The sequence below is a fragment of the Urocitellus parryii genome, chromosome Y (genome assembly GCF_045843805.1).
Source record: "Urocitellus parryii isolate mUroPar1 chromosome Y, mUroPar1.hap1, whole genome shotgun sequence".
Classification (NCBI taxonomy): domain Eukaryota; kingdom Metazoa; phylum Chordata; class Mammalia; order Rodentia; family Sciuridae; genus Urocitellus; species Urocitellus parryii.
Genome location: NC_135548.1, coordinates 16177961 through 16189994, shown reverse-complemented (window position 1 = coordinate 16189994; position 12034 = coordinate 16177961). Strand labels below are relative to the sequence as shown.

The 12034-nt window shown below is 38.0% G+C and overlaps 1 protein-coding gene across 1 annotated transcript in view; it reads left to right on the top strand.

The window, feature by feature from the left end:
- Window positions 1-9244, top strand: part of LOC144250944 (roundabout homolog 1-like) — a 186620-nt gene extending 177376 nt beyond the window's left edge. The window contains 1 exon segment of the mRNA XM_077794110.1: window positions 8648-9244. Within this exon segment, the coding sequence (XP_077650236.1) occupies window positions 8648-9244 (597 nt within the window).
- Window positions 9245-12034: the final 2790 nt, after the last annotated feature.

Here is a 12034-nt window from a genome sequence, read left to right as displayed (position 1 = left end):
TAGTAATTTAAGAACAGTTCAAAGGTAACAGCAACAAAGGGTGCATGGAGGTGACCTCTATATTTGCACCTTCAGCTGGCAGCCTCAAGTAAGTGAGCTTTGTTCACGTCAGTTCCACTTAAAATGTGTAGAAAGTATATATCAGAAGGCAGCGAGATAGCAGTCAGATAATTTATGATTTAATTTTATGTGAGCCCTGCTTTCAGTAATTTGCTGTAAACTCAGGGGAGGCTGGCGCTAACCAGTTGTGTAGCTCAGGGGGATGGTGGCACTCACTGAAGGGTAGTTTGCTTGCTAATACAAGAATGGTTGTTTTTTATTTTATTTTATGTGAACTTGACAAGCTCAGATCACTGAAATGAAATCATGCTCAGTATTCTAATCAAAGTATGAAACTATTTGTTATAAAAATGCAATGGCTATGTATATAGTGAAGAAAACACCATTTAGCATAAAATTAAGGGACATAGCTTCCTTTAAAAAGGGGAAAATGCCTTAAATGTCTATTTTCAAAGCCGCATAATCTACATTTAACATTGAGAACATAAATATGTGTTTATACATTTAAGCATGAGACTAAAGACTGTTTTTGAGAATAATAACAGAGCCATGGCCTAGAGTACAAAACATTATTGCCCAGTAGGACTTGTCAGCTAGAGGATAAAATGGGATATATTTATGGGGAATGTCTCAATTAAATCTCTTTATAAGATCAAAATCTGAATATAGTAGCAATATTCCAGTGCATTTGTTGTTTCACCTTTCATTATTTGTAGAAGTCTAATTATTTTGAAGAGCCTGAAACTAGGAAAAAATGCACATTCATTTCAATTTCCAACTTCCTTCTGTGGGTATAAACCATTATAAATAACAGTATAAGAAATCATGTATTTAAAAATACAGTTGATAATTTTGATTGTAAACATCCAAATCAGAAATTGTTGCTTATTTATACAGTGTTTCTTCACGATATGAGTTAAATTAAAAATCTGATTAAAATATTTAATTTATAAAAAATCAGTTCATAAGAAAGTTTTGGGGAGAAAATTTATTGAATAAATTAAATCTGATAGTACAATGGAATTTTTTATTTCTGATTTTACAAAGGGAAATTGCTATAATTTGCTAACTGCATAATGGATTTAGAATTTAAGGGATCTGTGTTCCTCCAAAGGTAGTGTGATAGGTAATTGAATTCATATTTTTTGTAAAATCAAGTTTTAGATCATCTTTGAATTATGGATTAACATCATTAATGTGTTTACCAAGTATATTTTTATAGTAAACTAATATGTTCTTGTAATATGTAATTTTATAGTAAACTAGTATGTTCTTGTAACATGGTTAATTGTATAAACTATCAATCAATTTCTTAAGATCAAAGTTACCTCTGAATGGATAATATTGCTTTCCATATGATATACACAAAAGTTAACTATTTTCTACTGGTCTGAAACTGCTTTCCTTGGTAGATTAGAGCAGCATACTTAGAATTTATTTGGAATGTAGCCATGCTAGAGGCATATTGATTCTTAGTGTCCTTGATTTTCATAAATATCATAGCTTAAGTGATAAAAATAAACATATATGTATAGCATAATGTTTTATATTTTTGCTCTATTTTTATAAGTCAGGCTAAAATTCATAATTATTTTATAATAAACTGACATTTATTGCACATTGGACTATAGTCATATCAGGATCATATTATTAGGATCTTTGTTTTCATAAATATTTCAATTTAAATGGCAAAAAAAATGAGCATATATGGAATGGCATTTTTTTTAACTTGAGCAGCTAGCGAGGCTGAAACAGGAGGATCACAAGTTCAAAGCCAGCATAAGTCTCTAAATAACTCAGTGAGACCATGTCTCTAAATAAATTACAAAATAGGCCTGGGGATGTGGCTCAGTGGTCGAGCTCCCCTGAGTTCATTCCCTGCTACCAAGAAAAAAAAAGAATCTGCTTAATTTTTACTATTTTTAAAAACTTATTATCCTTTAATAACAGAGTAAAATAATAATCAAGAAAACATCTAAATAAATACAAATCTCCCATAGAACTATTTTTATTTTTGATGTAAAATGGCACATTGTAGTGACTGAATGCATATAAATAAGACCTTGGTTCCCCAGGGTTAGTAAAATCTATCCATTTATCTCTGTAAAATGAACCAAAGAATCAAAAACTTTCCCATTTATGCTACCTTTCTGAAGATAAATTTTAGTTTAATTTTGGTATGGAAAGCAATATCTTATTTACTTTTTAATTTATTCATTTCTTACTTCAAAGAATTCTTGTATGGGCAACTACTTGGTAGGTAAACTGTAGCACTTACTTGAGTCTTCAGTGCACACAGAGAAATTATGCTGGTTGTTTGAAATTACTTGTGATGGAGCTAGCCATCAATGGGAATATTATGCTGTAATTTACATTAACATGAATGAGAGCATTGGATTAAACTTTAAAAAAAATCCTCATAAGATTCTTTTTTATATACATACTTTAAATGTAAACTGTAGGTCTCCAGTCACTTCTACACTTTTTCTGCCAAATGCAACTTATGGTCTTAATAAAAAGTACTTCTAGGATATATAATTGGAACTCATATAAACCTATTGTTAAACTTTATTTGTTCCAATTTCTCCTCGGATTAGGTCTAAACAATATATATATAAAATCATCATTTCAACTCCTGTAAATAATTATTTTCTTCAGAAAATCATCTTTAATATTGAGATGAACCTTTAGTAGATTAAATGTTAACATGAAATTTCTTCTTAATATTCAATAAATAGGTTGTAGACCTGATAAAAACAGTTTAGTTAAAAGAATTCCATTAACATCATTACAATGATAGAGAAAATAATGTGCAAAATAGAGTCACTGTCATGTTCCTGACCTTGCGATACAAATTAAAATAAAGAAAAGTGTCATATTTCTCTGTGGTTCAAATTGGGTTCACCTAATAGAACTCTGACAAAAGCAAATGTTTTGTCACTTAGTCTGCTGCCAAGAACATTTTAGTGCATAATTAATGATAATCTACTCCTTAATGTGTCTATGTGATTGAATACAATGTTGCTTCTGGTGCCACGGAAACATTATTATTTCCAGTGTGAAGAGAGCAGCAAAATTTCTAATAAAATAATGAGCTGTGGTAATGATAATAGAAGGTGTCAGAAGCACAATAAACATGATTCGAGTGGACGAGGAGAAAAGACCAGTATTTAAGAACATTACTATTTTTCTCTTAAAAAGGGAAAGTAACTCCGGGAAGGATTTTCTTGGCTCTTCTTGCCAGGATGTCTAAAAATACCATATACTATGCAGCCCATTGCTTAGCTACATCTCTATCTTGTATGCTGACCCCTTCTTCTTTAATTGGCCCTTAAGATTTAGTGTTCTCTAGAGCAGTGCTTACTGTTTTACTGCATACAAATCAGTGGGTTGATATTAACATTCAGTTTGTAATTCAACAGCCCTTAGGTGGAGCCAGTGATTCTGTAGTTCAAACTAGCTCCCAGGCATGAGTTTTTTGTTAATCCATGAACTACACTTGGGCCTGTTTTCAGTCATCACAATCTTCATTGGCAGATTTTAAACCCACTGCCACAATTTTAAATATATCCTATGTTCACAATTTGTTATTCCTTATCCTCAGTCTCACCTCTTCCAGTCTTCAAAACCTTTAAGCTGAAATATTGAAAACTAAGGCCATTACTATTATCCTCAAACCCAATCTTCCTGCTTTATATTCTATTACAGTAAGTGATACCATCATTCCTTAAGTTCCCAAATATAGTCATATAATTCCCATTTTATAGATATGTCATTGAAGTTTAGGCAGTGTATTAAAAACGACTCTGTTAGTAAGGAAACCAGGACTACACATTTATAACATTTGGAACATTTATGCTCATTTACTGTGATTACTGCTTTCTATAATAGCCTTCTTTTCTCACTCTCAATGCCTACTCATTCATAAAATATATTTCCTCTGGGAAGTCATTCCCAGTTTTTTCTTTTTTCCTGGCAGAATAAGATCTTCATTCCTCCATGATTCCAGAGAAGTTTGGTATCATTCCTTTTAAAAAAAATATAGCACATTGTTTTCCAGTTATTCACTGGGTTATCTCTCTCTTCACACCTTGGAATGTGAGGTCCTTGGAGTAGGGACAAAGTCTTATTTATTTATTCAGATTTTTTAATTAGAAAAAAAGAGGAATACTTATTAGTTTTTAAAATAAATACAGTACTACAGAAAAAATATAGAAAAAAGAAAACCCCTATTAAAAATACTCTTTCCAAATACCACTTTTTGTGTTTAGGTAACCATTAGTATTTATTTGGTGTAAAATACTTGACATATTATCTAGGCAAATCTACATAGCAATCAGTATATGTGTGTGAACATAGAATATATAAATTGGATGGTATTACACATAGTAATTCTATAGCTTGCTTTTATTTCCCTCACCAACTTGTCTTGGGCAATTTTCCATGTCTTTATTATATAGATATGATATTCCTTTTTAATGAAAGCATAGTCTTTCATTTTATAAAGTAATGATATTTTAATCATTCACATATTCATAGGTAATTTAAGTTTTCAATATTTTGCTATTACACAATGTTGAAATAAAAATGTTTGGTAGGTGCTTTTGTCCATGTTCAAATATTTCTCTGTGGTAGATATTTTGACTTTAATTTAATTGCTGATTCAAAAAGATAGAGGCTTAAATTTGTGATATGCATAGCCAAGTTATCTGCTAAGAAATCTATACCAATTTGTGCTGCCATAATTATAATGGCCATTTTTTCCTAACAAAGAAAGAAAATAATAAAGTTTTTTTTTCTTTCTGTTAACTCACATGTTTTATAAAAACAATTGATTTTTGCTGAGAAAATTATATTTAGTAAAAATTGTACCTTGTTATTTTTCCATTTCACAGATATATTTTGAGATATTATATCTTTTTGTAATTATTTTGGCCATTTGAACTTTTGCTTTGTGATAACTATTCTTACCATTTGATCATTTTTCTTTTGGATTTCCATGTTCTCAATGGTTAACAGAACTTCTTTGTTGATTTCAGATATTGACCCATTTTGTTTAATATGTTACAAATATATTTTCTGTTATTTTTAAGCTCATGTAAACTTATTTTACTTGATATATTTGTATTTTATACATATTAATATTTCACATTTTCCAGTTATTTTATCTCTATTTTGTTCTCTTATTATTTGTATCTACTTATTTTAATTTCTCTAGTTCTTTGTGTCATATTTGTTATGTTATTTTATTTTTAGTAAGAATCACTATTTGGGGGCACATAGTTGGATGAGTTTGAATAAATATAAATAGTTTTATAATCACCACTACAATAAAGACATAGAATATGTCACTGCTAAAAAGCAAACTTCATTCCCCTTGTAGGTAATTACCAACTCCCTGGCAATCAGTTATCTGATATTATTCCTCTTCATTTACCTTTTCCACATTGTAGTATAAATAGGATCATTCAGTATGCAGAGTTTGGTGTCTAGCTTTTCATTTAGCATAATTATTTTGAAATTCATGCAGTTGTACATGTGTCAGCAGTTCATTCCTTTTTGTTGAATATTATTCTGTTGTAAAGTGAACCACAATTTTTTTTTTTAAATTCATTAATCAATTGGTGAGCATTTGGATTACCTCTAGGTTTTGGCAAACATAGATAAATTACTACACACAGTGAGTTATAGGTCTTTGTGTGGAACATTTTCTCTTATTTTATTAGTTAATTACATAGAATCGACATTACTGGGTCTTTTAGTTATCACCTATTTTCCTACGAGGCTATACTTTTCATTCCCATCAGCATTATATGAGATGTACAGTTGCTTCTTATGTTTGCTAGCACCTAATATTGCCAGTTTTTTTTTGTTGTTGTTGTTGTTGTTGCTGTTTAGCCATTTTATGTATGTGGTGATATCTCATTGTGGTTTATTTTGTATTTCTAGAATCACTAATGATGATGGGGATCATTGTGTACTTATTCACCATCTGTAATCCTGAATAGAAATATCTAATACAACCTTTCATCCTTTTAAAATGTTTGATTACCAGTTTCCTTACTTATGGGTTGATAGTTTTTATGGACACCAAACCTTTATACAAATTTGTTTTGTCAAATTTTTCCCAGTCAGTATCTTGTGTTTTATTTGTTAACAATATATTCCAAAGACCCTAATTTTTTATTTTAATTAACTCCATTTTGTCCAGTTTTATTTATATGTTTGCATTTTGCAACCTATTTAAGAAATTATTGCATAATTCATAGTTACCTTGTCTTTTCAAGTAGATGTTTTAAAATTGTAATCTTTATTCTAGGTGTAGAGTTAATTTTTAGTTTTGTTTTACATGGTGTCAGGTGAGTATACAGAATCATTTTGTTTGTCAGGTATAGAACTGTTCTACCTGGTTTATTAAAAAGACAGTACTTCTCCACTAAATTATCTTTGACACCTTTGCCAAGTATCAGTTGAGCATCTATAATATATTAATTATCTCCTGCTGTGCAACAGAAACCCACAAAATTTACTAGCTGCAAACATTAAACATTTAATGTATTATATTACCTGAGGGTTATAGATTAGCTTTTCTGAATAGTTTGCCCCATATCTCTTATTAAGCCTGTGATCAAAGTTTTACTAGGAATTTAGTCAAAACTCAAAGAAGGGAGGATCTGCTTCCAAGCTTTCTCATATGCCTATTGGTAGGTTTTAGGTCTTTATTAGATGCTAGTCAGAAATATCGGTTCCTTGCTAGACAGGCCTCTCTATAGAGGAACTTGCTTCTACTTGGATGATTGATCTATCCACAAATTATTTCTTGAAGCTATTGAAATAATTTGTGCTTCCTTATTTTTCAATCTATTGACAATAGTTGATGCTAAATAACATTTACTTGAATATTGAATTTTGAATGTTAAAATGACCTTGCATGCCTGGGATAAACTCCAATAGTTATATTTGGTATGGTATTTGGTAATAATATGTTTGATAAAAAATGCATTTGGGATATAATATATTTGAAAAGTAATGTCTACATGTGCACACACTTGTGCACATACCCATATACTCAAACCCATATTGATACATACATAGAGATATATTATGTGTCTGTGGTTGTCTTAGTCCATGTTGTGCTGCTATAATAGAATACCCACTGGAAGTTGGTAAAGTGATTGCAAAATTTATAATGAACAAAACTTGATTGACTTACAATTTTCGAGTCTGGAATTTCAGGATCCAGAGGCTACATTTGGCATGTTTCATCATTCCATGGCAGAACCATCAAGAGAACAGGGAATTGAACTCATAGCTTCAGTACCTTTTATAATAAGCATTAATCCATTAGGCCTTGCATACCATTAAGTCTCACTTCTTATTGCTGTTAAATTGGGAATTAACTTTCTGAAACATGAATTTTGGGGGATACTTCCAAGCCAAAGCAGTATGTGTACATATGATACTAAATGTATGCAATAATGTACATTTTTGTGTGGCATATAATACACATATAAAATGATAATACACACTTATATTTATGTATTTGAGAGAAAGCCTTGACTGTGGAAAACCTACTTGTTAGTGTGGAGAATCTAAGGTTAATATATCATGTCATGCAAAAGCTTTAAAGATTTTTATATCATCCTTTGCTTGATGACTGTAGACATATGTGGAAAATATTCTGGTTGTGGTGTATAAAATATTTTGGAGTAGGAAGAACCTAAAATCAAAGATGGAATTTTTTAGAAGATTATATTCAAAGCCCAGATACAAAGCAAGATTACAGGAGCCACAGAACAAACAGAACAAACAGAAAGAGAGGGTTGAGGGGAAAATAGAGTAAAAAAGAAAAGCAGCTTGATTTGAAATAGATTTAGTAGTATGATTTGAAATAGACTTAGTAGTGTGAAAGTGTCAAAAGACCATGAAAAATTCTAAAATTATTGAGTCCAAGTGAACAGAAGGTCATAGTTCTATTAATTAACTTAGTCATATACCAGCCTAGAATGCTATCAACTCACCAGTTTGGCAGGGACAAGGGGACAGGGCTAGGAAAAATTAGTATTGGCAAATTAAATAGAATATAGAGATTACAGAAAGGGAACTGAAAGATGAGAACAGAGGAGCCCTGTATACATTAGAGCCAGAGGTAATCCCAATCATAAATTATTAAGTATGGTTTCCAAGTATTTGAAGGCTCTAACTATCGACCAACTCCTCTACAACCAGGATTGGAAAGAACTTTTTCCATATATTCATCACAACTTGGATGAAACCAAACTTGTCAAAAGAAGCAGATATATACATTGTGAGTGAAAATTCACAGAATTTGAGCTGTAAGAACAATCCTCTCCAAGGAAGTGAGGAAATAGGAACTTTGATGTATAGCCAGGCAGAGCAAACTGGGCGCCCCGCCCTGAAGACCCAGCCCAAGGAGACCCCGACAGGCTTGCTCCCAGCCTCTGACCTGGGGTGCGAACTGTCATTGGTCTAGAAGAGAACAAAAGACTGGGCGGTGGGAAGGACTTTCTGAGGGTGGCCCCCTCACCCCGTTTGCGCTACCTTGACGCTCTGGGGACCCGCGCAGCTTCCAGCTTGGGCCCCGGATAGCTGCGCAGTGCAGCCAGAGAGCGGCCGCTCCAGCCATCCTGTCCCCTCCCGGCCCTGGGACAGGGCTCGCGCGCGCCACTCACAAACTCAAAGGCGAAGAGTAAGTCTGGGAAGGTGTCGAAGACCGAGAAGCCACTGGGCAGGGAGCTGCCACCCTAAGCCGCTGCGGGAGCCATGCCGGCGAGCTGGCCTCGGCCTCGGGACTGGACGTGCGCGGCTGCGGCTCCGACTGCTTGCTGACCACTCGCTTGCTGGCGAAGCCCAGTGGCCGGGCACCCCAGCGCGCGGGTTAAGAGCTGGGGCGTCCGGGGCATCAGAGGGCGGAGCCCCAGGCCTGCCCCGCCCCCGCCCCACCAGGGGACCTAGTCAGGGCACAGCAGGCACAGCCCAGAAACACACCAAGGGCACTCTGCGGACTCGCGGAGCCAGGGACCCGGACCTGATGCCCGCGTTCCACCCAGGGCTGCCACCTCTCTGCCAAGAGCAGGATCCATGGGGCTCTTCGAGCTTTGCACGCCTTGCAGGTGATCGCAGTCCTTTGAGAATGATGGCCACCAATAGTCTGGTCTCTTAATCCTCCCCTAAGGGACCCCTCGGGTCACTATTGCTTTAACTCTTTAGTTGGGTCTCCATCTTTCCGCTGGGTGTTTTAATGTGCAAGACCTCCGCGTCCTGGTTCACGGTGGGGCGGGTTCCCGGTCCTGACGGCTGCTCTAACCTGCTGGGTCTGCCTGGGAGTCTCTGAGATGGCTCTGGTCATGGATAGGTCCCTTCTTGGGTGGTGGGAACCCAGCAAGGGGAACCTCGCAGCCGCTCTGCCCTGGTCCTCTTGATGCAGCCGCTGTGTCTGAGTGAGGGCAGGGCTTGCTCTCACCTGCAGCGGTGCTGGGCAGGGTCACAGTGAATCCCCGCTTCAAAAAGGAGCATTGATAGAGATTGGAGTGGGACGACCACTCACCCCACCCCAAGAGCTTTGACTCTGTTGACCCTCGAGTTGTTTAATGTTTTTATCGTTTGTTCGTTGTTTTGCATTTTTTTCTTAACAATTTTGAAATTCTTATTTGCTTTTATTTTTAAATAAGCATCACACTCCCCTAGTTGCCCATTTAATTTATTATTCTCAGTATCACTGCCGAGTTTCCTTTACAACCGTGATAACCTAAGGCATGCCAGGAGGCAGTGGCGTCAGCTTTCAACTCACACCCTACCTGTACCCAGGTCACTTCCCCCTCTAGCAGCTCTGTTCCCTTTCCAGCTGCTAGAAAGAGAGGAAAGGAAATTCCTTCACTTGTTTTCCAAAGCAAATGCCCTCTCCCTTGACTTACGAAAGGGACCAGGCATTTGAAATGAGAAAGTCCCATTCTGCCTTGGTGAGCCTCTTCCGGGTCTTCCACCTTGGTGTCTTGGAACTGGCAGGACCTCTTTGGCTATGAGGGGCTGCAGGGTTTTCTGGGGCCCTCCCCTCTTGTCCTCACTTATGCTGGGAGTCTTCCAGCTTGTAAAGTGGACCTCATGGCTCCCAAGAGAACATCTTCCTCCCAAGGAAACTGTAGACAATCCTGAAAGCCAAGTGGCCACAGAAAGTCACCCAGGGCACAGGATGACAATAACCCTCCAGCAAATCCAGCCAGAGTGGCTTAGCAATTTCTCTGTGGTTTATACTAATTGGAAACTCACACAAAGCTCCTGCCCACTCAATACTCAATTAGCTGTGTTTTGGTTTGGTTTGTTATTTCACTACCTCTTTCAACCCTTTATTGCTAAAGTCCTTCATGCTTGGGCCAGTGACTTTGGGGGAAAACCTGGTTCCTGGTGCACCCCACGGAGGCTCCAAAGAGCCAGCCCTCCCTGGGTAAGGTATGGGTGGAGGAGTCTCTGCAAGTCACTACAGAGGATTAGGAGGGCTCCTGGGTCCATTTCACCTGGAGTCCTTTGCCTGATGTTCACCTTCTTTTCCAAACTCAAAACACTGTGGAATGTCTCCTGTCCCCACCCCCACCACCATTTCCGTCCCTGATGCAGTATATCCTTGGCAGTCAACCAGGGATCCAGCCCTGTGTTCTGTTCTCAGTAAATATTTCCCACTATCAGAAGGCCCCAGTCTCATCTGGGCCAGGTGCCCAGAGAAGAAGTGGAACAACCTGGGTTGAATATAAAGAGCACTGGCAAATCTAGATGGGCCTCTTCACTTGACAGCAAAGCCTCCCCAGGAAGTTCTGGGCCCCTCCTGATGATTTGGGAGGTTTGTATTTGTAAGAAGTCTAGGATCTCAACTTGGTTTCCGGCAGGATATGAAAAAAAAAAAAAAAGACCCACTTCAGCCAGCAATTCTCTGCAGGGGCCTGAGTCTTCCCAATAGCACAATGGGTGTGAATGCTGTGGGTCTGGTGTGAATCTGGGCTTCCTCAAATTATATGATGGCCTAGGGCAGGTTTCTACCAAGTAGAAACTGGAGGTCGATTGCTGTGCAGCTGAGTCAGGAAAAGGTCACCTCCAGCTTACCTGTGGGTAGGGAGGGAACAGATGGGAAAGTGGGACGTGTTCAGGGAAAGACTCATGGGGTAGGAATTGCCAATGAATAGCAGCAGAGGCAATTTGGTTTTGAGATCAGTAAGAGGACTCCCTCTTTATGGATGAGGTAACAACCTCAGAAAGTTTAGGCAGCTGCTTAGTGGAACTCAGCCTTGAACCTGAGGCTGCCGACCTCCAAAGCTGCAAGCACTTGATTGAAACCATGCTTGAGATGGGCAGACACCCCGTCAAATGCCAAGCTCCATACATCATCAGGTGTGGCTCCGGCCCTTGCTCCCTGGAGCATCTATATGCTGCTGACAGGCCCTGGGACCTTCCTTCCCCTGACAGGGGACACAGGAAGGTGGGGTCATTTCTTCCTGGTACAGGTGAGAAAGCTGGGAACATGCCTGCTTCAGAGCTACCCAGAGCAGTGAATTAATTTCCACGGATGGCATGAGACACTGAGGACCCCTACTGGAAGGATGGGGTAATGCAGCCATTGCTGCCTTGACCCTAGATGTGGAGAGGAGACAGCTTTACCAGGGCCTAAGCACCCAGCTCTGCCACAGCTACTTAGCCCACGTGATCTCCTTTGGTCCCAGAGTCTCTCTGGTGGGTGTCACCCCACCATCCAGGCTCAGAGTGGGTGGTAGTATGTCCAGGTCACGTGGTGGCCAAGCAAAGCTGTCCTCTTGAATCTAGCAGGCAGGCTGCCCCACTCCTCTGTGCCCACTGTACAAAGCCACAGACTTGAAAACTAGAACTGGCAGTTGTTCACCAGAGGGCTGTCCTCTGTTGGCCTGAGGGGGTGCCGTGTGCTCTGCCACCACTAGGGACAATGAGCCGCAGA